The sequence below is a fragment of the Quercus lobata genome, chromosome 4 (assembly GCF_001633185.2).
Source record: "Quercus lobata isolate SW786 chromosome 4, ValleyOak3.0 Primary Assembly, whole genome shotgun sequence".
Taxonomy (NCBI): Eukaryota; Viridiplantae; Streptophyta; class Magnoliopsida; order Fagales; family Fagaceae; genus Quercus; species Quercus lobata.
In genome coordinates, this window is record NC_044907.1 from 11,725,373 (window position 1) to 11,752,648 (window position 27,276).

Sequence of the window (27,276 nt, forward strand, 5' to 3'; positions counted from 1 at the left end):
GCATAGCCATGACTTTTTATTTATTTTTATATAAATTCAAATTCTCATTTACAAAATAACTAAGTAACTCAAACAAAAATTAAACCAAAACTATAAGAGGGAGAGAGATTAATTGTGATGGAAAACTCAAAAATATAACACTAAAACGTATTAACCCAAAATAAAGTTATAAAAAATACAATGATTCCTCAACCTAAAGTAGAGTTGCAAGAAAGAATAAAAAATTGAGAGAGTGAGAGAGAAACAAATTTATAAAAAATAAGATAAGAACAAAAAGAGTAAAAATATAAGGTATAGTAATAAACATCAAATTATTCAAGTCATGCTATATAATATAATAATGATATATTTTTATATACTATCTACATATTGTAATAAGATGACATCTATTAAATCAAAGGAAAATAATACCATCATAAAAATACAAAACTAAATCACATCAATCTAAAGTAAAGTTCTAAAAAACATAAAAATTCATCAACTTAAAGTAAGCTTTGAAAATAGCTTACGTTGATAATATTATACTAAAATAATTCAATAACCTACAACAGAACATTAATTATTCAAAAACTGTAAATATACTTGCATTTTTTGTTTAGTGTAATATGAGGCTAGCCATACCACATCAACCACATTATAGGATGTAAAAAATTAAAAAATATATATATAAAAGAAGGAAAATAATTATGAAACTTTTCAATTCACAATCATCAATAATACTTTGGAAAGGAACTCATAATCTCCACCAAAGAAAAAAAAAATGAAAACTAAGAAACTCATATGGTCTAGGCATATTTGATAACTCAAAAGGATATGCATCTCAAAATTTGGCACGGTTAATCGATCATGTTCAATTTAGGCCAACTATATAGGTTCTTTACTTCAGTTCAACACATAACAATGATAACATAAATAACAATTGTAACTGACAATTAACAGTGGTATACTTAGGCTTCCCAAGTATTAGTGGTATACTTATTCCTTACTCCCATATCTACATCAGATTGGCTGAAATCACAAATATGAATTCTATAATGTGGCTTGATGCAAATGAGTTGCAAACAAATATTAATAAAAAATATGAAAAAAAAAATCCTGAAACATTGAATTATGATCACAAAGGATTAGGAGTGGACCATGATTTCTCTTGCACAACAAATCCATAGGAGTCATATAATATGAAATCAAGACCACCAAAAAATGAAAAAAAAAAAAATTGAGAGAGAAAGAGAGAAACAACATTTTTTTTTGGTGAGAAAACTATGCCCCAAATGTGAGAGAGGATTGAAAATTTATATTAAGAAGATGAGAATAGGAACCAAAAATAAAGGAAGATAAATGGATAGAAGAAGAGAGATATTAAGGTAGTTAGTAGTGGGAAGATGAAAGGGTAAAAGGAAGGGGAAATGATTTGAGAGTGTGTAACAATAAGCTAAGAAAATTAATAAAAGGAAAAAGAGTTAAAAGAGAGAGGGACTTAGGAGAGAGAGAGAGAGAGAGATGGAAGTAAGTGAATGATGCGACTGCTGATGTGTCTCAATAGAAGCGTAGCTACAATAACTATATATAGACTAGCTTGTAACTCCATGCATATGCATAGATATACTTAAAAATATACAATAAAATGCATAATATAATTCTATAGATAGTCATTGTTATATTTTGTTAACTCTTAAAAAAATTTTGTAAGGATATTATTAGGTATAAAATGTAAATTGTCCATTTTTTAAAATTATTGTGAAGCACCTTTTTTTTTACGATTCATTTATTCTAGACTCTTTGAATATTTATGATGTGGCCCCACATTTGATTCTAAAATTAAGAAATAAAACTCTTTAAGAATAAATAATTTAGGACACAATGCGCAAAATTGAAATTTTAATTTCAGTTACTCTCAGCTTCACCTATTATTATATATATATACTAGCATTTAACCCACGCAATGCGCAGGATTATTTTATGAATTTGAAGACAATTAACTTGATAAAACAATACAATAAAATACATAAAAATTTGCCCAACATGTTATATTTGTGGGTATGTTGTCTATAATTAGAATGAAATCAACTTAACATAAAAATTAAATCATAAAGAACTTAGTAATATGTTCATACTTAGATAGTTAGATCAAGTAAATGCAATAAAGAGTAGTCATAAGTTATCATCGGTTGATCATGATAGGGTTCATGAAAAATGGAAGATGATTGTGTTCTAGTACACATTAGCAGGTAGGACCATTTCTAGCTTGGGTAGGGCCATAGTTCACATTGTCAGGTAAGGACCATTTCTAGCTTTGATAGGGTTGTTCTCCTGTATTTCCTAGCTTGGGTTGGACAATTTCTATCATCCATTATTTGGAAAGTATTTTGTCTTCCACACCATTTTCTTTTGGTTCACCTCTCAAACTTTATCGTCCCTTTCTTTGTCATGCTACTCCTATGTTAGGACATATGTAAATCATGTTAGGAACATATGTCATTGTAGAATTGGCTAATCCTTTGACAAAACGCACTTTACTTGTAATTGGGTAGATCTAGGATGTGTTTAATACTTCAAGGAACAAGATTTCAAGTTCAAGTGTTAAATCCATGCAAATCTGTCCAAGATTCAAGTGAACAAGTTTTGGATTTTAAATCTCGACAGCTAGTATCTATTGAGGTTTAAAAGGCTGTTTAAGCTCGATGCTCAACAGCTCTTGACAGATAACCAATCTATCAAGATTTAAGAAAATTAGTTTTTCAGATCTGATTTTACTTCAATCCGTGTATACATGTTTGGGCTTTCTTTTATCACAACCCTAAACATATATAAGGATTGTTTTAAGGGCCGTTATAGATGATGCAACTTAATGCAAAGGTTTTTCACAAGCATATTGTGAACCAGAGACATATGCCCCAGTTCATCTTTCTCTTCAAGAAGCTACTGCGTTTGTACACCGTAGGGTTTTGTAATCAAGGAGTTTCGTGATCTTCATCGTGTGATGAACTGAAGAACTTTGTAGCCAACATCCTTCTCAAGTTGGTGGTTAGTCACGTACTTGGATCCATGCATCGAATTAGCTAGTCATGTATTGGGAGCTGTGCATTAAAAGAAGAGATTGTCACTACAGAACAAGTCCAATTGGGTATTGTGGTAAGGGCTCAACTGTAGGTTGGTATAAGGTACTGGGATTCCTTTACTTGTAACCGCTTGTTGTGATAATAGTGGATTCTCGGGAGTGGTGACCTTAAAATCACCCGGTGGGGTTTTTGCCTTGGAGGTTTTCCCCATTCGTAAACAAATCACTGTGTCAAATTTATTTTCCACTGCATATTAACTTAGTTAGTGATTTTTTTTATGCTGCGACGCATATTGCACGCAAATTGGATTAATTAATTAATTTGGCTAAATTAATTGGTTAATTCATCATTAAGGGTCAATACTTTCTTGGCCTATCAAGTGGTATCAGAGTAGGCACACTCTGATTAGGTTTTAATCTTTGTTGTGTGATCTATTGACCCTTGTTGTCATGGATAAAGGACAATCATTGATTATACCTCTTTTAGTTTATGGCACTAACTATGCATACTGGAAAGTACGCATGAGAGCTTTCTTGCAGTCATTAGATGAGAAAGTGTGGCAAGCTGTGGAGATAGGCTAGACTAACCCAAAGGAAGCACCGGCTGATTGGGATGATGCTAAGATCAAGGCGGCTAACTTTAACAGCAGGGCGTTGAATGCTTTATTCAGTGCAGTCACGAATGAGGAGTTCAAGAAGATATCCTCTACTGAAACTGCAAATGAGGCATGAACCATTCTCCAGACAACCTATGAGGGAACCAAGGCTGTCAAGGATTCAAAACTTCAGAGGCTCACTACAAGCTTTGAAGAGATCAAGATGGAGGAGGACGAGTCATTTGACGAGTTCTATGCCAAGCTTAAGGACATAGTGAACTCAGCCTTTAATCTTGGGAAAACCATTCCCGAACCCAAGATTGTTAGGAAGGTACTTAGGTCTCTAACCGAGAGATTTCATGCCAAGATCACTACGATTGAAGAATCAAAGGATATTGACAAAATTCCTTTGGCAGAGTTGGTTGCCAACCTACAGACCTATGAGTTGGGTTTAACAAGGATAGGGAAATCTAATAAGGGAAAGAGCATGGCATTGAAGGCCAAGAGCAGTGACACTGATGGGTCTTCAGACGATGAAGATTCTAAGATGAAATCCTATATCACCAGGCAATTCAAAAAGTTTATGAAGAATGCCAATGCTAAAGGATTTGACAAAGATCGAAAGTAGTCCAGATTATCTCAGTACAAGAGCCAAGACAAAGGGAAGAAGGATACTAGGGATGGTGGTCAGTACACTGTTCCCTCAAGACCAAAGTGCTTTGGGTGTCAAGGCTTCAGTCACATGAAACAAGAGTGCCCTACGTATCTCAAGACCTTTGGGAAAAGCAAGGCACTTACTGCTACTTTGAGTAACACCAAGCCTGAGGATGATGGAGTCCTAATGCCTTCCTTGCCTCTGTCAATCCTACTGAAGGGATTGTTGAAGATGTGGATGAAGAAGAAGACTTGGTGGAGTCTAAGTTTGAAAAGATGGATGAGCAAGATGACATCCACACAGCCTATGCAAAATTATACAAGGTCTCGAAAAAGCATGAGAAGTTGTATAGGTTGGCCACCAAGAAGCTCAGTGATGTGGAGCTTGAACGAGAAGAAATCTCTACGAAGTTTGATGAAGCTAATTAGACAATTGGATCACTGAGATTTGAAAATAATTTCTTGGCTGAAAAGATCAAGAAGCTTGAAGCAGAGTTGTTTCAAGTCAAAGCTCAGTTGGAGAGGACTTCAAGTGCAAAGCTTAATGAGATGCTCAGCTTTCAGAAATCTGCTTCCGATCGAACCGATTTAGGGTATGATTTCGCTTCTCCTAGTATTGCTTCTACTAGTACTACTATTTTTGTTTCTCTTACTAATAATGTTGAATCTGAGAACAATGATGTCAAAATTGCTTTAGCTAGTGAGAACATAGACAAAGGTAAATCTATCTCAAGAGCACCCCCTATGCTTGATAAGAAAGAGACAAAAAACCCTAGGGCTAAGAAGGGAAATACTCAAAAGCCTAATAAGAAGAAGTAGCATCTCTGTCATCTCTATCATCTCTGGACATACTCGACCAAATTGCTATAAGTGGTTAGCCACTCAACAAAGCAATAGTATGATCTCTTTAGGAAACTAGAATCAGTTTCCATCCTCTTCTGCTCCTCTTGGAGATCTACTCAAAGCCCTCATGTTCCTTTTGAACTTGAACAGTTTCAATTCTTCCCCCTCACCGCTAGATCAAGTGTTTGCAAAATGGAAGGGTTCCTCCAAAGTGTGGAAGGAAAAAGGCTCCAAGTGATTTAGTCACTTTCTCTCTCTCTCCTTTTTCTTGTTTTTTATTATGCATTACTTGTGTGTTTTGCTTTCTTGTTTTGAGTCAGTCTAGTTTTATGCTTTGTTTTGTTTAACATGTTTTGTTTGTTTGTTTTCAATTTTGCTTTATTTTTCTAAAAATAAAAAAAATTGAAAAATAAGAAAAATACAAAAACAGTGTGTATTTTGTGTACATTGGTACTTGTGTACCTTGGATGACCATTGAAACAAATTTTTCTAAACTTTGTATCTTTTGTAGTTAAATGAGCATCTCTATGAACAACTAAGCAAGTGAGCTTTGTGGCTCGTGTTTGTGATGAGTAAGATTAAGTAATCTCTTGTACTTAACACTCGTATCACTCTTTTTGATGGGTAGGACTAGAAAATCCTAAGAGAAAGGCATAAATAACTATCTCACCATTGTTGCCCGTCAATCATGAAATGACATCTATATGCTTCGACATAGTAAAAGTGCAATGTCAATGACATCCGTATGCTTCGGCATAACAAAAGTGCAATGTCAAAGGCTTAACATCATAGAGTATTTCTTTTCTCTCTTTTATATGCCTATGCATGTTTTGCTAAAAAGAAAATATGCAAAGAAAAATAAAAGTAAAAAGAATCAAAATGCTTTATATATGATTGCAAGTGTGTCTTCTAAGAGATGTGGGAGTTATAGGATATACCTCGAAGGTGATAGTACCCATCAAGTAGTTATGATTGTGTGTGAGTTAAAGTGGTTTTCTCATATCTCAAATCGTCATAACAAGTAGACACTTATGCAATCTTGCGATATTTTTCACACATAACATGCAATATTCTTTGCTACTCTTGATACATGTGCAGGTATAATATGATTTGGCCATCACAAGAAATACATGTGTTAATGTATGCTTACTAAACTGTCTTGACTTGTTTTTGAAATATAAAATTGGCTAGACTTATTTAGTGTGTGTGTGTGTGTGTGTTTTGGATCTAGATGCTTGACATTTTCTTGTTGAGAGATGTTTTTGAGAGCTTAAAATATTGTTTGGATTTTTGGTTGTGTAGCATGCTTGATTGCATTCATATTTGTTGTTTTCTCTTCTTGAAAAACTGTTTTTAAGCAATCTCGACAGCTACTAGACACCTCTTGATAGCTAGGCTATCTATCGAGCTCTTTAGCTTCCCTTCTTGATAGCTGCTATCGCATTTTCGATCCATCGAGAAAGTTTCAGTCTCCTCGATAGCTTCTTGGCAGCTTTTCGATCCATTGAGGTTCTTATTCATCATTCTCGATAGCTTATCGACAGCTTCTCGATCCATCGAGAAAGTTTTTGTCTCCTCGATAGCTGCTGGATAGCTTCTCGATCCATCAAGCTTATTTTGTTGTGGACACCTCTTGATAGCTTCTCGATAGTTGTATCTATTGAACTTTAAATCTTGACACCTCTCGATACTTATCGATTTGTTGAGAATTATGGACTTCTATATAAAAGGTCAGCGTGATTTCTGCTTCATTTGTCTCGACCTCTCTCAACTTTTTTTGACTTCTCACCTTCCTATTCACTTCTCTCTCACTCCAAACCTCTTCCCCAAGTGATCTTCGGCCTTAAGAGCATTTTCTTCCTTTGGTATGACTCTTATTCATTCATTGATCATGCATTTCTTCTCTTTTTGACCTAACTTTAGGGTTTTCTTTTTTTTTTTGAAAATTTTTGGGGTTTTTCGAAAATAAAGAGATTTTTGCAAAATTTTTGGAATGGGTTTTGTTTAAATGATCCTAAATGTTCATGCATTGCATCACATTTACATTTTAACAATGTTTCATGCATTATAGATGTGTGTTTACCATGTTGAACACTTATGTGCTGTTAGGATTGGATTGGGTTGAGCCCATGATGTATTTTCTTTTGCATATCACATGCTCATGCATCTTTCATGCATACGTACCTTTATTTCACTATATTCTTATATTGATCTGTGTTGGTACTTTTTTGTTTGCCTCTCTCTCTCTCTCTCTCCCTTTTTCTCCTTCTACATTAGTTTGCTCTTTGGCACTTAAACGTAAATCTGCTCTGTCCCAGAACCCTCTTCATTCCGGGGCATTTTCTTCTTCTTCCCTTGCTAATTCTACTTCATCTCACGTTCAGTTCCATGATGATAAAGCCCGTAAGGACTTTTCGGAGAACTTTTTAAGATGAGGCATTCATTTAGATCGCTAAGTCATTCTATCGGGTTTTTTCAATACTGACCTTCCCACTATCATCTACAGTTAGGGGTTGGGAGTCACTATGTGGCCCCCCTGTCACTTGTCCTTCCGTGATCATACATGAGTTTTACTCCAATATGCACGGATTTGACTATTCAATACCTCATTTTATCACTCACATTCGAGGTACGCACATGGTAGTCACTCTGGATCTTATATCCGAGGTGTTACACGTACCGTGGGTAGAGTTTGCTGAATACCCTAGTTGTGAGCGTCTTAGGACTGTGTCCAATGACGAACTCTCGTCTCGCTTTTGTGAGACAACTTCTTCTTGGGGTGACCGTCAAAACACCCCTTGCTCGGCCTTTGCCAAAGGTCCAAGATTCCTTAACATGGTGATGACATTCGTTCTCCATCCTTTGTCTCACTATAACTCTATCACAGAGCCTCGTGCTCGATTTTTGTTATCCTTTCTTAAGGGACTCATTATTGATTTTCCCTCTCACTTCATTCTCTCCCTCATAGATGTCTATAGGGATACGGCGACCTGTGATAAGCTCATTTTCCCTTCGGCTATCACGCGGATTCTCTATCATTTATCTGTCTCCTATCCTGAGTCTACACACTTCTCTGTTATGTGTACCATAGATGCTACTTCCGTTAGACGGAGTGAGGCCTAGCTTCGACCGAAGCGGCCACAAACTAAGACGGCAACTCCTCCAGCTTCTTCTGCTCCATCCTTATCTGCCTCTTTTGCTTTTGCAAGTGGTGTGACCCTCGAGGCCGTCATGGCGCAGCCTCAGCACATGAATGCTTGCCTTCATACACTCACTACTGAGTTGTATCAGGTGAACACCCGTGTCAATCGTATTACACAACGACAGGCTCGCCTTGGTGGCTTTGTCGAGTCTCCTACTCCTTCTCTAGAGACTTTTGAGGACGAGGACGATGGTGGTGACTCTGGTGGTATGTCCGATGGAAATGAGGCTTCTAGCTCTTCCATCGATGATGAGATGACTGCCTCTCAGTGACTTTCCCTTTGTCATTCGTGACAAAAAGGGGGAGTAGTTTTGGGATGAGAGTAGTCATGTATTTAGGGGGAGAGTTAGTATAGGAGATATTCTTGTTAGGGGAAGTGTTTATTTTTTTGAGGGATGTAGTGAGAAATTTTTGTATCTTTTCTTTTCTTTCTTGTTTAGACACTTTGTTCTTATGTATTGTGATAACAAACCTTGTATTCTTATTGATATATATATATATATATATATATACACGTATATTTGATGAGGTTGTTATTACATTTCTTTCACCTATCTTCATGTGTTGTTTCTTTTCTCTCTTTATGCACATGCTTCTTATATCTTGTATGCAATCTTTTATTTCTGTTTCACGCTAAGATGTCATGATGAGTTTTGTTTAAAGTGTTTCAGAAATACTGGTTGTTAAAGTATTTCTTGCCATTAACTCTTTTTTTGCAAAGTTTTTCAAGAGTTTGTGTTAGGATAGATTTTATTGTATTCAACAAGTGAGTATGAGTTGAGTGATTTATGACTTCTCTCATATGTTCATTTGTTTGTTGTGGTTTTGTCACGAATTGCCAAAGGGAGAGATTGTTAGGACATATGTAAATCATGTTAGGAATATATGTCATTATAGAATTGGCTAATCCTTTGACAAAACGCACTTTACTTGTAATTGGGTAAATCTAGGATGTGTTTAATACTTCAAGGAACAAGGTTTCAAGTTCAAGTGTAAAAGTCATGCAAATCTGTCCAAGAGTCAAGTGAAGAAGTGTTGGATTTTAAATCTCGACAGCTAGTATCTATCGAGGTTTAAAAGGCTATTTAAGCCTGAAGCTCGATAGCTCTCGATAGATAACCTATCTATCGAGATTTAAGAAAATCAGTTTTCCAGATCTAATTTCACTCCAATCCGTGTATACATGTTTGGGCTTTCTTTTCTCACAACCTTAAACATATATAAGGATTGTTTTAAAGGTTGTCACAGATGATGCAACTTAATGCAAAGGTTTTTCAAAAGCATATTTTAAACCAGAGACATATGCCCTAGTTCATCTTTCTCTTCAAGAAGCTGCTGCGTTTGTACACCGTAGGGTTTTGTAACCAAGAAGTTTTGTGATCTTCATCGTGTGATGAACTGAAGAACTTTGCAGCCAACATCCTTCTCAAGTTGGTGGTTAGTCTCGTACTTGGATCTGTGCATCGAATTAGTTAGTCACGTACTGGAAGCCATGCATTAAAAGGAGAGATTGCCACTACAGAACAAGTCCAATTGGATATTGGGGTAAGGGTTCAACTGTAGGTTGGTATAAGGTACTAGGATTCCTTTACTTGTAACCGCTTGTTGTGATAATAGTGGATTCTTAGGAGTAGTAACCTTAAAATCACCCAGTGGGGTTTTTGCCTTGGAGGTTTTCCCCATTCGTAAACAAATTACCGTGTCAAATTTATTTTTCGCTGCATATTAACTTAGTTGGTGATTTGTTTGTGCTACCACGCATATTGCATGCAAATTGGATTAATTAATTAACTTGTCTAAATTAATTGGTTAATTCATCACTAGGGGTCAATACTTTCTTGACCTATCATCCTACATTATTCTTTTTTTATTTATTTATTATAACATAGTGAAGGACCAAAAGTACTTTTAATAACTTTTTTTAACACAACCACAATATATGTAACAAAATCATAAGATACCACATATGGTTTCTCCAATGGAACCATAATGTAAACAAAGCTGACCAAATCTCCAAGCATGTTTGATCATATCTAAAACAAATTAATAAAGTACCAAAATACCTCATTGTCATAGTCAATCTTTCTTTAAAGGACTGATTTTCAATTGGTAATCTTATCACTTGTATGATACCAATACTATTAAACACTCTTCAATTGGCATATCTCATCCATATATCTTAAAAAATCGCACTGGGTTAATTTGCAAATTATAGCAAGTAACAAATATTGTTTTGGGATTTTAATCGAACAAATTGGAATCAAAGAGAGACTATATACCAATTAGGAGCAGCTCCCACATTGTATTCAAACCCACAATCCAATTGATTAAATAGTACAAAAAATTAATATTTTTTGGTCAAACTAATTTCTCTTTCATGAACAGCTTTTGTTATATTTTTTTGAAACATAGCCTTTTATTTATAACGAAAAACTTATAAACATTATAAATACCAAGACAAAGGAGAATGTACAATAGAGAAAAAAAATGTGAAGTTACAGTCTATAGATTAAATTAGACAAACATTAGTTATCATGCTATTTGATCCATTGATATCTTATGATTATGTATGTGTTCAAATATAAATGCTTAGTATTCAAAAAACTGCTATCACAATTCAGTAGAGTTCAACGTTCATGCTCTTCTTCCTATAAACACCCACAATAATATTCTGTAAGAAAATGCATAAAACAGATTTTTTTAAAAAAAATTTTAATTACATTAAAATAGAAACATTTACAATCTGTAAAATTACTCAACAATGAAGAATGTAAAGGTTGTCCAAGCTATAACTCCCAAAGAATGTAAAGGTTAGCAAATATGACAAACATAATACTTCTACATATGTTGGAAAGAGTAGATTAAATTGTACTTCAATGTGATTGGCAAAGTGTCTCAAGAAATTTTACATCTAAACACCAAAACCCACAAACACTGTTAGGAATAAGTGCTAGAGACCACAAACCATATATATATATATATACCCCAGTTGGCCTTGAAATTAAAAATCACGAAATAATCAAATTATGCTAAACTAAGACAATGTAATCATTGAGATGGACTGAAATGTAAATCTATGCAAACATAAATAAGCCAAATTGATTGCAAAGCATAGGAAAAAAAAAAAAAAAAAACTACCCATCAATTTAGCTCCTCGAAAAATGTGGGCAAAGATTAAAGAAACATAACAATTTTACAGGTCAATTGAATCCAAATACTTGAGAAAAAAAAAAAAAAAAAAAAAAAAACTAAAATATCCAAAATAATTATACAACAAAAAGGGCATGAGCAACAATAAAGAAAACCCAATTGGATAGCAAAGCAAAAAACCAATCCCTGATAAGCAAACAACACTGGAATACATGCTTCTGCATCCATATCATCAATATCACCGGAATCATCCCTAAGATCTTTAATACCATTTTGGACAATTTCAGGAACCTGGGACTCAATCCAATCTTTAGAAGGATGAATCCTACAATAAGCAGCAAATCATCTTAGATCCGAAGCTCCGTCCATCATCTACAAGACAACATCATCATTAAAAGAAATGTCAACATAGGTTACTCAGAAACAGAAAACAAAACCAAATATAAAAAACAAAATCATGTAACCGTTGAGAGAGAGATCACAGGTTGCATAACAAATCGTCATAGACTCAAATCAACATATATCTCATCACTCGACTGCTTTTGTTATTTTCAAAATTTTAATTTTTTCTTTTGTTTTAATTATCTCAACTCACAATTTGCAGATTCAGAAAATTACACTCCAAAACTATATAAAGAAACTCAACTCAATTTACATCCAACTTACATGGTCAAACATAATTCGCCCCAAAATCAACCAAACTAGTTCGAAGAAATCCAGCCCACATGCATCCACCAGCGTTTGTCCCAGCTGACTAGCTCTCTAGTCAATTTTTAAAACCTGTGCCAATCTTTCCCTTTGTCCTTATTGGGACGCGAGGTAAGAGAAGTTTTGATTATGAAAAGAAAGGGAGGTGGGTAATCCCTATGCTTGAATCGACATACTGCACTTGATCTCCAGCCTTTTGAGCGAGGTGAGGTGCTGAAACCGTTTGACCAATTTTTCGAGAACTGGAATGCTGCTGATACGAAGAGGAATCCCCTCTTCAGGAAACGACCACTCCTCATTATATTTACCTGTAATCTCAAAATCAGTCAGTGACTCCATTCCATGTGAACCACATTGCTTTCTAGGCCTGATATTGATACAAAGAGAAGTGAGAGTGTCAGGCAGCCAGCTCTCTTTTGAAAACTCCTTTTCCCCACCACATCCATTTGTGGTCTCAGAACAAGTTGGCAACTCCATTCTATACAAACTCCATTCCTCCAATTCTTTGCAATCAGTGATAACTAAAGATTGTAGGTTGGGGAGCTCTGCCGGCATCTTGCAGTTGCGAATATGAAGCTCTTTGAGTGAGGTGAGACCAGAAAGCCCATTGCCCAAAATTGGGATATTTGAAAGTAAGCTGATACTAAGAGATGTGATCTGAAGCTCTTCTAGGGAGGTGAGGCGGCAAAGCTGTTCACTCAGAGTTTCTAAGATATGCATTTGTCTGAAACTATCGATCAGCATCCCCTCTCCTGAAAATATAGAAAATTTCGGACAATTAACTAATTTCAAGTCTTGGAGACATGGTAGATAGGCATCGTCGGGAAACTTGCCCATCAATTTTTCACAATCTCTTATAGTAAGCTCTTGTAGGGAAGGGAATTCTGAATCGCAAGTCAAAGTCGTCCAACTTGGCAACCTTATAAAGGACAAAACTTTCAGAGATCTGAATGGTAAATTTCCAGAGCCATCATCCCCATGAGATCCAAAATTCACCAATTCTAATCTGTTCATCTCACTGATATAGAGCTGTTGAAGAGAAGATAAGTTCCCCAGCGATGGCAAGGACCCACAAAAGCTGCAATTGGTTAGTTCTAAGATCACCATGTTAGGGAAATTGACCTCACTTAACCAATTGGGAAATTTACTACCACTGTATTTTTTAATGGTAAGCTTCTCCAAATTTGTATGAGGCTCCAGATTCTCGAGAACCTTCAGTGCACGATCATAACTAGTATTAGTAGTATTCCAACTGAATTCTAACTTACAAAGATAATTCTTACTTTTCAAGTCTGCCTTTGAAGCTTGTTCTTCATTGTCTACATTCTCCAACCTTGAGATGGAAAGCTCACCACGAAGACATGAAAGCCCGCCCAATTCACTGATCTTTGATGATTGACCATTGGGTTCGCCCACCAAAAAATTAGTCAACATTTGGAGATTCTTTAATTTTCCAAAATTAGGTGGCAACTTTGTTATTTGCGTACTTCTTCTCACATCCAGATGGCGTAAATTAGTAAGTTTTTCAATTTCTTCTGGCAGCTCACTGAGACGAGAACAATTTGACAACAATAGCGTTTGCATATTATACAAGGAACACGTTGTGGGTGGTAAATTGGTGATGGACGTGTTAGACAAGTCCAAGTAACGTAGATGTTGCAAGTTGGCCACTTCAGGCAGCGTAATTATCCCTTTATCAGGTAAAGAAAGCACACGTAACTGTGTTGACAAGTTTTTTTCACTAATTATTGTATGCAAGGCAGGCGGTTTCTGTGTGTTTGAAGAGACTAATAAGATTAAGGTTCTCAGGGACTTTGCATCAAGAAGGGCCTCGAACTTCTTGTCGACATCAAGCCCATTCATCAACCATGCTAAATGCCGAGCCTTTTCTGGAATTTGCTTGTGGTCCTGATTCTCCTGAAGCTTGAAACAAAATTCTCCAGATACAAATTGAGCTAAATCAATGACAAGGTCATGCATTAAATAGTATGGTTTTTTGTGAGTTGATGCTTGAAAAAATGATCTTGACAATAGTTCAAGAAAGTACTTTTCTCCGATTTCTTCAATTGTCTCCTCACCATTTGGCTGCTGCAAGAAACCTTCCGCCATCCACATGAGAATCAATTTCTCTTTTTCAAACTTATGGCCCTTTGAAAATATCGAACAATAAGCAAAGCACTGTTTGAGATGTGGATGAAGATGATTATAGCTCAATCTTAATGCTGGAAGTATGCTATTCTTATCATTAGGCAGATCCCATATCTTGCTATTTAGTATTCTACACCATTGCTTAGCTTCTAATTTCGAGTACAAGAGGGCCCCCAGTGTTTTTGCAGCTAGAGGTAAGCCTTGGCACTTCTTTGCAATATCATGACCAATACTTTTTAAATCTGGATGATCATCAGGATTGCTAGTCCCGAATGCATATTTTTCAAATAACTTCTGGCAGCATTCATCTGACAATTGTGGTAGATGATGAGTAGTAATAGCCCGCATGATTGATGCAACGCCTTGATTACGAGTAGTCACAATAATTCTACTCCCGCATGCTCCAGCTTTTAAGGGAGCTGACAATAAATCCCAATCAAAGAAATTCTCGTTCCAAATGTCATCTAAGACAAGCAGAAATCTTTTTCCGCTCAATGTCGTCTTTAGACTGACTTGAAGAACATTCAGGTCTGTGACATGACAGTTCTTTGAATCGACCGACTCAAAAATTGTTCTTGTTACTTTAAAAACATCAAGTTCTTCTGAAACATGAACCCAAGCCCTGCCTCCACTAAAATGTTCCTCGACCCTGGAGTCATTATACAAAAGCTGAGCCAGCGTAGTCTTCCCAACTCCGGGAATCCCGACTATTGCAATTACAGGGATTCCGCTTTCCTGTGCAGTACCACCAAGCAAACACGCCATTAGTTCCTCTTTATCTTTGTCTCTACCAAACACTGCAGATTCGTCTAGCAAAGAAGTAGTCTGGCACCTGGGTGGTGGTTTCACCCTTGCACTTCCCTTGAGATGGAGAAGATCTCTCCGCGTTGCTAAATTTTGTAGTCTTTCAAGTATCTTTCTGAGTCCGTCTATTACACCAGCATAAAATGGAACTAAAACAGAGATTCGCTTCTTGAACTCTTCTGACGTAGCCTTAGCTTTGCCCTTGATATAATTAGCTTCAATTTTCTTCTTGAGTTTCAAATAGGCAGTGGTGGCTTTGTCCAGCAGATCGTCAGCATCGTAAGCAGCATGTTTGAGTTCGTTGAGCCACTCTTTCACCTTTGGATTCGTGATCTGCTTCTCCTCTGCATCGCTGAGAACTGCGTCAGCAGTCAGCAGCTCTATCTTTAGCTTGTCAATGAGATCCTTATCACCTGCAAAGAATTCTTTGAACGGGCCACTATCCACAACTTTTAGTAGTCCCGAGAGTGCCGATGCCAACGATCCGAACGTAGTCAGGACCATTTTTTCTGCTTTGCAATGGAATGATCGAAGAGAAAAGAGATAGGATTGTGAAATGTGAGAAAGTCTCTGCAGTCTACGAATTGCTTCTTGCTATAATTGAGTGGATTCCCAACTGTTAAGAGAATTTTTGTTTTATTTTTTTCCCCTCCTGTCTCTACTTTTTGACTTGTGGCATATACTATCGTGATTGTAACCCACATAGCTGGATTTTTTTTTTTTTTTTTTTTTTAAAATAACAACCTTTTTCAAACTATTTTGTTAGTTAACATCATTTTCAAACTATTTAACAAAAACCTAATATCTTGAGTCTTTTAGACTCGAGTTCACTGTAACCAATCCAGACTGTAGGTGTTGATTTCCAGTGGAAGTCTAGTTCCTGGTCTACACAAATAAAAAGAGAAAAACAGAGGAAAACAACCTTTGCTTGAGGAATCACACAACGTCTGGGTGCCTAAGTTCATGGGTTTTGGGTTTTGCTGCTTAAGTTCGCTGCCTGGGTTTGCTAGTCTGTGGGTTTGCCGTTGGCTTCGTTGCTTGGGTTTGCTAGTTCGTGGGTTCACCGCTAGGTTCGTGAGTTCACCACTGGGTTCGCGGGTTCACCGTTGGTTCGCCGACTGGGTTTGTTGTTTCTTTGGTTGACGTGGATTTTTTTTTTTTTTTTCTCAGAGAGAGAAGAGGAAGGAGAATAGACGGATCTTTTGTGTAAATCGAGTGTTTACTACACGAGTTCCACATGAATTTTAACAGAAATAGAGTCTATGATACTCAATTTGTTACCGTGAACTTAAGTCCATTAGCTTTGAGATGTTAGTTTACTAAATAGTTTAGAAATGATGCTCTCTAACAAAATTGTTTGTAAATGGATGTTATTTTCAAAACAAATCCCACATGGCTGCCTATACAAAATGCAGAGGATTCTGGCCTTTTGCCCTTTTTGCGAAACATATTTGGCATAATGCCCCTGTTTCGAAACTATATAGGGGCGTGCCCCTGTTTTAAAACTCGATCTCCGTAAAGCCGAGTTACTTAAGTAACTCGATTATGAAGAAACCGAGTTGTAGCCAGGTTCTTGCCACGCTGGTGTTCCAGCTTGGCTTTTGGGCAATAAAATATTCCCGCGTTACTGTTTGGAACTCGTCAATGGGGAAAACGAGTTATATGCGGAATATGAACCAGTTTTTGAATGTAACGTCTCTAAAACTGTTTGTCTTCCTTCCTCTGCAGTCTACAGTCTCTCTCCCTTCCTCAGTCCGATCAGTAGCCACCGCCAGTCTGTTCAGTAGCCACCGTCAATAGCCACCGTCAGATTCTCCTATTTCTACCCGCACCCAAACCAAACCGTTCAGTAGACCTTTTCCGAAGTTAAATCGAAACCCATACCCATACCCACACTTTTTCAATCTCAGCACGGCCGAAGCTCAACCCAATCTGTCTTCGGAGTTAAAGGATTGCAAACGTATTAAGGTAATTTGTAAATGCTGAGTTCAAATTTTAATTTTTTCCCTTTGCATGTAATCTGATTTGAGTGTCGCTTCCTAAGTTTTTCGCTGTTAGATTGTTGTCTATCTGTATTCATAATTATTGTTGCTGTTTTAGCTTTGTTGGGTTTGGTTTTGAAGTGGGTTTGGTTTTGAAGTGTTTTATGACGCACATCTAGGGCAGAAATTCATGTAAAATACAGTTAGCATGACAACGGTGTTCATTGTTAGGGGAAATTGGTTTGTAATTCATATAGTTTGAAAGTGTATCAAATCAATCTCTATTTTTTCCAGAAATTATGTCACAAGTTATGTCATGATTTTGAATTAGGGAAAATTTCTTTTTAATTCAATGCTGAATGATGTTGAATTGGGAAGCTATTGGTTTTACAAGCTTCAAAGTTACTGGTTTTTACAAGCTTCCACTCTGTTTAGTTTTTATTATAATAGATATAATGTGTGTATAATGGATATGCACGCATATATGTACACACAGACCATGGACATCCTAAAACCTTTGCTGCCATTTACTCTGCTTAGGGCTCTAACTGTGCCATATTGTTTTTATTCAACATCTAAGTTTTGGTTTGTAATTTTTTTTTTTCATGTCATTATCCTTGTAATATCATACGGGAACATATAAACTTACTTACCACATCAGTTGAAAGTCACTTACATTTTGTGTACAGATGCATATTTGATTGTCTTAAGAGACTAGAATTGTCTTAGAAGTTGTTAAAGTACTTTTTTTTTTTATTTGGTTATTAGTATTCCTAGCCTTTGTAAGAAAGGATTTAGAAGTAGCCTATATAATGAACATTCCAACTTTTTTCAATCGCAATTGCTATATCTTACCTAAATGTGAGTGCTTAGGAAAGCCTAGGCCTAGGTGTGATTGGCCAATGTTTTATCTTTGTTTATTTGATGTTCTTTTTATTGTTTAAATACCAAACAGCCATCAACACAATCAATATGTTATCAAGAATCTAGTTTAGTGTTGAAATTCCTAAAAAGGCTACATCAAATTTGGTATTAAAGCCCGTTTAAGCTCCTGTCTTGTGTCAGATTAGCAGCTTCTGTGGGTTATGTTTGGTGACTAAGTACATCGAATTATTATTATTATCATCTATTACATTTGGGGTTGAAAAGGGAACTTAGTGGCCTTAGTGGCCTTTTAGGGTCACCCAATCCTTTCATAATAGATTGGGTTAGGTTAGGGAGCATTGAGATTTGTGGTGGCTTTTGGGAATGGAAATAGTACATCCTCTAGGGTGCTTCTGACGGACCTAGGGCTTTGTTTATTTATTTATTTTTTTGGTGGTTTGGCCTACTATACTTATTTCCCTAGGGTATTGATTTCTGTGTGTCGGAATTAATTTTTGACTCTATAAAGTGTAGGGTTTTGAATGGGGTTTGATATGTAATTTAATTAATGGAAAAGAATGGAATATGAATTGCCACTAGGCTTTTGATGCAGATGGAAAATTGCAATAAAGAAACAAAAGTAGGAATTAAATTGAGATTTTGAGAGAGAGAGAGGTCATGTAGGTTGGCAGTGATAGTGGGGCAGGGTGGGTTGGTTGCTGTGGGGGGATGGGGGTGGTCAATGGATTGGGAATGAAAAACAGCAAAAATAATTACAAAAAAAATGTTCACTGTGGGTTATCTTGGCTACAACTGGTGGATTGCTGGTCTAATCTTTTGTGTTGGAAGAGCTTTATTGGTCGACTTGTGCAATGGTTTCTCTTGTGGTTTGGAGTGGTTAGCTTAGGGAAGGGAGTTGGCTACTTACTCGAGGGTTGGAGGTGTTCTGTTGTGCTCTCTAAAAATGTTTTATGTGTTTTAAGGCCAGGCCTAAAACCTTTTAGGCCTCTCTTAATTGTGTTTTCCCACCCAACCTAAAATATTTTCAGGAAAACTAGGATTCACCTGCACGAAACACATAAAAACAATGAAAACATTTTTGGAAAGCGACAATCTTTTGCGTTACTGTCAACATATTAGGCTTCACGAACTATTCCTTGTTTATATTTTAGTGTTTTACTTTAACTCTTCCTTGATATGATAAATCGATTGAAAATCAGTGTATATAGATGCATGATGTATAATTCAGTTTAGCAATTATATGTTTTCAATTTTCTGTCAAATCTGTCTTTCACTCTGTCTCTCTGTATTTGTTTCTGTGAGTTTGTTGTAGAACATTCAATTACTTGCCTGTGTTTACTTGCAAAAGCCAAGCTTTTCTTCACTATTACTTGCCTGTGTTTACGTGTCTAACATGATTGCATGCGTGTCAGATATGCAGCAAGTGGGAAATGTGGATCCTGGACCGACGGTTGGTACACAGTTGACGCGGCAGCCGGTTCATCGATCCACGCTACTTTGGGAGACGCCAGCCGGTCAGGTGTGTAGTTGTACTGAACTTTTGACATGTCAAAATCATTTAATTTTATTTCTGTACGGTTCTTTGATTCTTTGCAAATAGACGTTGGACATGGTAGAATGTTTTGGTTTACGCAGAATTGTATTTAATCCAAAGAGAAAATGGCATGAAACATAAATAATCAAGAACATTGTATGGAGCAGAAATGTTCAAAGTCAGTACATGTCATTTAGAAGCTATAGTAATCAATAAGAAATTGAATCCGCTACTATTCTTTTTTCCAAACATGCGCACACAATTACGCGTGGCTACACATAAGACAACTAACGACCTTGATTCCTAATTCCCTACTCCATTTGACATAGTGAGGCACTTTGTTCATTCATTTAAAAACATGATGCCCATCACCTTAGTGCTAATTTTAAACAATGTCATTCATGTTGAATTTGATCCTATCTGCTATTGAGGTAGAGCGAATAAGCAATTAACATTGTAACTAACGTTTTGCAAAATGTTCGGGACTAACTAGTTAGCCTACTGTTTCTTGCATATTATTATTATGTAGCATTGTTATAGTTATTTCGTGTGCACTATCCTAAGACAATGCTCTTTCGTGTGCAGGTAGTGCCAGGCGTGTTAAACTGCAGACGCCGAAGTTGCAAGTTACCCGAGCATGGGCTTGACCCACGGATTGCTCGGTACATAAATGAGGCGGGTTTTGAAGGGTTATTCAAGGTTCCAAACATGGAAGTGGATCATGCGTTGATCACAGCTCTAGTTGAGCGTTGGCGTCCGGAGACGCACACATTCCACCTACCGCATGGAGAGATGAGCATCACCTTACAAGATATTGAGGTGATGCTAGGGGTTCCTGTTGATGGGTTGCCAATTACTGGGGCTGTGAAGATAGAGTGGCCTACATTGTGTCTTGAGTTATTGGGTCATCGTCCACCAGACCCGATACCGCATCCGCATGAGAACACCTCTATCCTTGCTGGGGCGAGGCTCAGATTCACGTGGCTGGATGCACTATTTAGTGGTCCCCTAGCTGCGGATGCTACTGATGAGGTAGTGCAGCAACATGCGCGCTATCACATACTCGATCGGTTGGGGACAATTTTGTTTATGGATAAGTCGGCAGACCGGGTGTCGGTGCTGCCTCTACAGTTCCTAAACCCAATCAGCAACGCGAAGAGATACAGTTGGGGTAGTGGGGCATTAGCCTGGTTGTACAGGCACTTATGCAAGGCATCGGAGTCGAAGGCGAAGCAGATTGGAGGAGCAGTAATGTTGGTGCAGCTGTGGGCGTATTCGAGGTTCCCACTGATATGCCCTGTTATGAGGTTGCCACTACCGCCAGTGGAGGCAGGTCCCTTTGCCAATCGGTATGTTATTTGAGTAGTTTGATACAATTGTCAAGTACTATTATTTTTTTTCAATAAATGTTTGGTATGATTTGTGGTGCCTACATATATTTGTAAGACTGTCTTGCTTTTATGATTAAAGCATGCTATTTTGCGAAAGACAAATTTCTTCACCTTATGTCAATCATTATATTTGCATGATTATTATTTTGGTTAGTCTGATTCCAATTTAAATTCCAATATCTTACTGCATTTAGTTAATATTAGAAATGCTAAAATGTATTGGCAATGCTAAAGCATTGCTGTTTTGGCCAATGTCCTTTTCTGCCTGGTAGTAGTTTTGAATTTGCAAGATAATTAGGGCCATAACCTAGCCAAGAGCCTTGTAGTTTAATTGGCACCTCCTAGTGTTTTTGACGTAGACATGCAGGGTTCAAATCCCCCACTCCAACTATCAAATTATGAAAAAATAAAAAATAGAATCAGGGCCATAACTTAACTTTACCCTATGCTTAACTATTTTTATATGGTAAGACAAATAAGTATATATTACATGTATATAACACCTCTAATACAGAAGAAGAAAGAAGAGATTAAATCATATACTTTCAACAAATCCCCAAGTCAAGAATCTCTCGATCTTTAGATCTTTCTAATTTTTAGTAAAATAAGTGGTGGAAACCCATAATGACTTGTGTTCGATATCATAGATAACCTTGGGTTTTCACTTCTCAGATGGTTTGGGTTTAATATTCCTCCTTCAAATTTCAATCTAATGTGTTTTTGATAATTGTGTTTAGAAATGAAGTATTGGTTTTTTGGTTTTCAAAAATCATTCATCATAGAATATACATAAATTGATATATGAGATGTAAATGAGTCAAGAGCTCCTTGGCACTAATTGTAGGACTTGGCTAACCAATATGCATCACGGTGGGTTAGTAAGAGCTTAGAAATTAATTTAAATCCTCTTAGCTTTTCCATCGATGATTCTTATTCTTGGAATTCCTTTATCGATGTCTCTAGATTGGGTGGTAGAATATTTTTCTGCCGTATGTCATTGTTGTTTAGTCTAAGGTTAAAGACCTCATGAATTATTTGGTATCACTTTTGATGTGTAGCATAAACATTTTATGTGGATTGGTAGTTGCATACATTGCCTGGTAAATGGGATCAGCAAGATAATGGAAGTTCTGGTAAGTTTGAGAGTCTTGGATTTTTTTGGGGTTGATGGTAACTTTGATATGTTAATGAAGCTATAGGCCTATTTCAAATCAAAATTGCCTCTATTAGCTTAGGGACTGGCCTCTTGTCCTAAAAGGGTCCATGGTCATGAGATGCTTACTAATGCCATAGGTTCAATCTGCCTTTTGTAGCTTCTAATGCAGCATTTGAGGAGACAACTGCAAATAGATTTTAAACTTTGGTAGAATGAATTCAGTCCAAATAAATTTTTTTGACTACATTATTTTGAGAAATAAATTTTGGTATCATGCTAAAACACTTACTAGAAAGTAAATATACTAAATGAAATTATGTACGGTTATGTCATTGGAGAATTTATATTTTGTCAATAAATAATATAAAATATTATTCAATATGACAATTTCTCCAATTTCTCTATAATGATCCACAATTTCTATAATTGCTCTACTACCCGGTGAAGGACAAATACCAGACCAACCCCAACCAAATTATCCAAATCCCAACTTTATCCACCACCGTGAACGACCCATATTCCCTAATCACAAGTTGGTTTTGTGATTGTGGGGTTCCATTGTCGAATGAAAATGTTACAAACGAAAAGGGTAAAGAAAATTCAAGAAATTGAAAATACATTCACATGGAGTTAGTCACCATTTCTATCTAGTTTCCAATATGCTGTCTTCTATCCAAAGCTGAACCCATTGAGAATACAGTAAATCAAACAGGGCAGGGAGACAATAATTCCCAATCCTGCAATTGCCTAACATAGAAGGGTACTAATGCACTACTTTACCCCTAACATCCAAATAATCACTAACCCTAGCATGTTTGTTAGCTGCAATTTGGAAAGGATCATAAACTAACGTAAGCTAACCAATTAAAAGACTTGTTCCCACACCATGCATCAAGCCATATACCCTCACCCTCATGCCATCCCCAATTTTAAATCTAATAAATTTATAGGACTCCCAAAACCTGCTCTTATTCCTTTCCACAGTCCCACTCCGTGTGGAAATTCTACTCCGTCTGTAGTCCACTGGGAATCTTGCTCATATTTAATTCTCAGAAGGCATCTCCACAATTGGTCATTTCCTTGAGTAAAACACCATATTCACTTATCCAACATTGCAAAGTTGAAGGAGCTTAAATTTTTGAAGCAGACCAGAGCGGCCAGTGTGACGAGTTGATTAGTTTTGGTTTTGAGGAGTTTGATTAGTTTTGGCCCCTTTTTTAATTACTAAATTTTTTTATTCTCTTACAAAAGAAAACCTTGTATATTATTTTTTTGATAAGTAACAATCTAATGAAAACAAATATATATATATATATATATATATAAATAAATAACCCTTATATGTTAGGTTTACACATAAGCTAGCCCAACATTAAAAACTAAAGAATGTCAGGCCCTTGCAAAAACTAAACAATGTATTCATGTTTGAAATTCTTGATGGAGAGGTATTTATTGAGGAGGAAGTATAGTATCCCCTTTCATTTCAATATGGGACTTTCAATAAGTCTTTCTTAGAAAACTGTTTTGTCCCTCATTGATTTTGACTTGTTTTTATTTGTATTTTTTTAAACTGGTAAGTTATAGGTGCACCCAATGGGAATCCAAGATTGAAAAAAGGAGCCACTCTTTTTCTGTCTTTCATTCTAGAGAAGAAAAGTTCCAAAGTTAGCATGATATTTTTTATTTTTTATTTTTTTGATATATAACTTTAGAACTTTTTATTAAAGAATAGCCAACCCAAGTACACTGAAAATGTACTACAGTGGCATGAATATTTGCATGATAATTATTTGGAATATATTATTTGCATGATAACTAATGAGCATTGTTTGAAATTATATGTTTACTAGATGGAAGGGGCCGAAGAGCACGACAGAGCATGCGACACATGTGCTAGTTGCGTATCGTGCGTCACTGTCGAGTATACGGGCACACCAAGTATTCTACCGCTTCATGTCACAAGGATATAATTCTCTATTTTATTTTGGTTTTGACTTTCTAGGGTTGTCAACTACTGCATGTGTATAGTTAATAATGTAACTTTGGTTAATTAGACCATAGATATACAAGGCATTAGTTACGAATTATATTTGAAGGTGGGCAATCACTATAAAGTACCTTCATTAGTAATTTTACACTAATTTGATTCCACATATATTTAGCTGTGTACGCTTCAATTTTCTTCCTCGGTTTTAGCTACTGCAACTAGTAGTATCCGGGTGCATCTAACCATGTCAAATCCAATAAGACGGGGAAATAGAATAAGAGGGGGAAATAGGTCAAGAATGTCTTACGATTTTTAGTGAAGTGGTTCTTCAATGGTCTTATACATGTGTGCTCACATTGAGGATTGACACAAATAAGTACGTATTTCACTTGTTAAGAAAAAGTGTCGACACACCCAAATATGCTTTAACATATGATCATTTGCTACTAATTAAACAGTTGCATCCTGAATTAGCTAGACTTTGTGAAACAATTAAAATTTTGAATGCTACTGCAAATCTAGGCTTATGTCGACACTGCCTCAACAAGTCAAACATGATGGTCAAGTTGCAGAACCTTGACTTCATAGAAAGGAAAATGAGTCAGAACAAAAAGCGAGTAAAATTCATCAAGAACAAGACAAGATAGCTGTATAGTTAGCCTAACAACTTCAAAACTTTTGCTCATCAAAAACCAAACACCCACTACCCATGTCTTGTGAACCAACAGAAAAGAAAATTTTTTGGATAGGATGACTCTGCTAAAAGCATCAATCAGAGAGCAGTGAGCAGTGCTCCTTTTCTAGTTGTCACGAGAATAGCATTAGCTTGATTCGTCAGCAACCTCCAAACATATTACTGAAATACAGTTAATCAGTCAAGAAGTGGCTTCAATAATACACAATTTGATTCTTTGATGAGGTCATGACATAATCTAGTGGGGCAATGGATCATAAAGTCTCAACATTAGGTCCTTCTGAAAAGTACATTTGGGTGCAGCTAAGAAAGCATGGGAAGAGAAAAAGAAAAAGTGATTCTGATCTAACTATTTATTAGTATATATATTTATATATAGTCATATCCTTAATTTGGTAACCAAAATCTTCTTAACTGCCAATCTTAATTAAGGTTCTAAAGACAACTTAATTTCTCACCTCCTAACCACTGGTGTTTTCTTCCTTCCACCAGCAATTGTTGCTAATATAACTTCAAAAAGAAGTTAAGACCACCCTTTTCATTTGTTCAATGCTTGTGGTTTCAACAAGATCAATCTGTTCTAGTCCTTTTTAATCCTTTTTCCTTTTACAAAAACAACAATCAAGCATTAGTTTCAAAATTTTTGGGTCGGTTCTAAATATACTCAACAAATTAGTCAGGTCGACCATATGAACTCTTTTTTGCTGGTCATTTTATTGAATCGAAATCATACTATTTGTTACCTTACTTCCTTAATGGACATATCAAAGTTTACAACTTCTATTAATGTCATTTTTGTCTTCCTCTATCTTTTTTTACTTCCCAACTTCAAACAAGTCACTTGTTGTAATTAGTGCATTAATCATTTTCCTCTAAAATAATCAAAGTATCTCAAACGACTTCCTCTCATATTTAAATTCAAGAAAATTTCTCATGTTATTATGTGTACAGATTTTGAATGATGTCCTTACTAGCTAGCTTTAAACCACAGTTTTATATGATCAAAATCTTCAAAAAGGTGTAAGGAAAAATATAGTATCTCAAAAAATGAGTGCAGTTTGTTCTATAGGAAACCTAGATAACTGTGTATTTGCTATCCACAGCAAAAGTTGGATGTCATTGATAGAAATTTACAACCTTGACTGGTAACATAACATAATCACTGTGGTGAGTTCATATGGGCTCACAACATCAGCAGAATCTAATTCATGATAAACTGTACTCCGACCTATGACCAATTTCATCATGGATACCTTGTCTTTTATCTTTTATTTGGTTACAATCATATAAATGCAAGAACCATCAATTCTTTCATAAAGTTGAAGTGCATGATAAAGATGTAGGACACACTAGCTGAGTTATCAAAGTAGTCATCATGACAAGTACAACTAATTTGTCTTTTTTCACGTTGTCCACATATGATCGTCGAGTGATACTGTTTGTTCTAATTGAAGTGCAAAGAATAATATGTTAACTCATAAATCCAGCACTATAAGAAATTCTTGGAGAAGAATTACGTTTAATTTTGATTGTGAATCAATGTCTGAGAGTCTAAATTATATATCAGGATTTTCTCAAGTCACCTTCACTTTATCCGACAAACAAACCTTTGCCAATGTCAGAGATAATTAGTGGGGAACCACATTCATGCATATCATGATTCATGACCATAAATATAAAATTATTGGAAATTCAATGATACATAAAAAGTAAGCATGCATGCTATAATTGTAGACATATTACTGATGCCAAGTTATAGCTCGAGCCAATAAAGGAATACGTATACAGATAAGAAAATGTTTTTGATGACATGAAATAACAACTCTATGTAAGAAAGAACTCAAATCATACATAGGTATAAGGTGACAGTCATAATTAATAAGTAATTCTCTCCTTCATCATATTTTCTGATTCAAGCATCATAGCTCTTTATTGTGTGGCTGCCACACCGGTAGCACTCTGAGGTTCTCTTATTGTTGGCAGGCATCTAATTGTTGACCATTTCTGCAGGTTGTTTGGGAGCCCTACAGCGATGTCCTAGAGTTGTTGCCCCCATATTGCACTGCCGGCCGACAAATATGGAGGGCCGATGTGCCATTGATCTATTTTTGGATAGTAGAGGATCATCATCCCGAACGTGTCTTTCGTCAATTCGGGATGAAGCAAGTGCCACCGGATATTGTAGATACATCCGTTCATCTCCACAAAATCTCCCTCCAAGGTAAACTAGATAAGGATTGGGTGCAAGAGCATGTTGTCTACATTGACCGATGGGCCTATAGAGAGGAACATATTGCTGACGCACCGGCATTGGATGGGGACACGACATACCTTGCTGCTTACATGGAGTCCTACCGAAAGACGACGAGACGGTACATTACACGCGACTCGGCGTATTGGGAAATCATGGTAAGGCAACAATTCGATGCTTCTTTTATGGATTGACAATATATGTGTGTTGCTGCATGCATTACGAGAATTTAA

General features: G+C 36.3%; 3 protein-coding genes and 1 long non-coding RNA gene across 4 annotated transcripts; 2 read left to right on the top strand and 2 right to left on the bottom strand.

Annotated features, from left to right (window-relative positions):
• Window positions 1-11,695: 11,695 nt before the first annotated feature.
• Window positions 11,696-13,798, bottom strand: LOC115983258 (putative disease resistance RPP13-like protein 1). Its single transcript, XM_031105904.1, has 2 exons — window positions 12,170-13,798; window positions 11,696-11,875 (listed from the first exon to the last, which is right to left on the bottom strand). The coding sequence occupies exon 1, from the start codon at window positions 13,793-13,795 to the stop codon at window positions 12,368-12,370; it is 1,428 nt and encodes a 475-aa protein (XP_030961764.1). The 5' UTR covers window positions 13,796-13,798; the 3' UTR covers window positions 11,696-11,875; window positions 12,170-12,367.
• An 85-nt stretch (window positions 13,799-13,883) lies between these two features.
• Window positions 13,884-15,667, bottom strand: LOC115984605 (putative disease resistance RPP13-like protein 1). The gene is made up of 2 exons (XM_031107626.1): window positions 14,025-15,667; window positions 13,884-13,902 (listed from the first exon to the last, which is right to left on the bottom strand). Exons 1-2 carry the CDS (start codon window positions 15,665-15,667, stop codon window positions 13,884-13,886), a joined length of 1,662 nt encoding a protein of 553 aa, XP_030963486.1.
• Window positions 15,668-16,698: 1,031 nt separating this feature from the next.
• Window positions 16,699-20,435, top strand: LOC115987965. Its single transcript, XR_004091272.1, has 3 exons — window positions 16,699-17,131; window positions 19,443-19,549; window positions 20,154-20,435. It is a non-coding gene; the product is annotated as an uncharacterized LOC115987965 (long non-coding RNA).
• Window positions 20,436-20,735: 300 nt separating this feature from the next.
• On the top strand, window positions 20,736-27,017 carry LOC115984606. Its single transcript, XM_031107627.1, has 3 exons — window positions 20,736-20,913; window positions 23,962-24,049; window positions 26,803-27,017. The coding sequence occupies exons 1-3, from the start codon at window positions 20,770-20,772 to the stop codon at window positions 27,015-27,017; spliced, it is 447 nt and encodes a 148-aa protein (XP_030963487.1). The 5' UTR covers window positions 20,736-20,769.
• Window positions 27,018-27,276: the final 259 nt, after the last annotated feature.

What these genes read in the sequence shown, in the direction of transcription:
- LOC115983258 (XM_031105904.1), bottom strand. Translation starts at nt 13,795, where the DNA reads ATGCAAACGCTATTGTTGTCAAATTGTTCTCGTCTCAGTGAGCTGCCA.
- LOC115984605 (XM_031107626.1), bottom strand. Translation starts at nt 15,667, where the DNA reads ATGGTCCTGACTACGTTCGGATCGTTGGCATCGGCACTCTCGGGACTA.
- LOC115984606 (XM_031107627.1), top strand. Translation starts at nt 20,770, where the DNA reads ATGCAAGGCATCGGAGTCGAAGGCGAAGCAGATTGGAGGAGCAGTAAT. An exon ending in GCAGGTCCCTTTGCCAATCG is followed by an intron (nt 20,914 to 23,961) that starts GTATGTTATTTG and finishes TATGTTTACTAG; the next exon opens with ATGGAAGGGGCCGAAGAGCA. An exon ending in CGAGTATACGGGCACACCAA is followed by an intron (nt 24,050 to 26,802) that starts GTATTCTACCGC and finishes CCATTTCTGCAG; the next exon opens with GTTGTTTGGGAGCCCTACAG.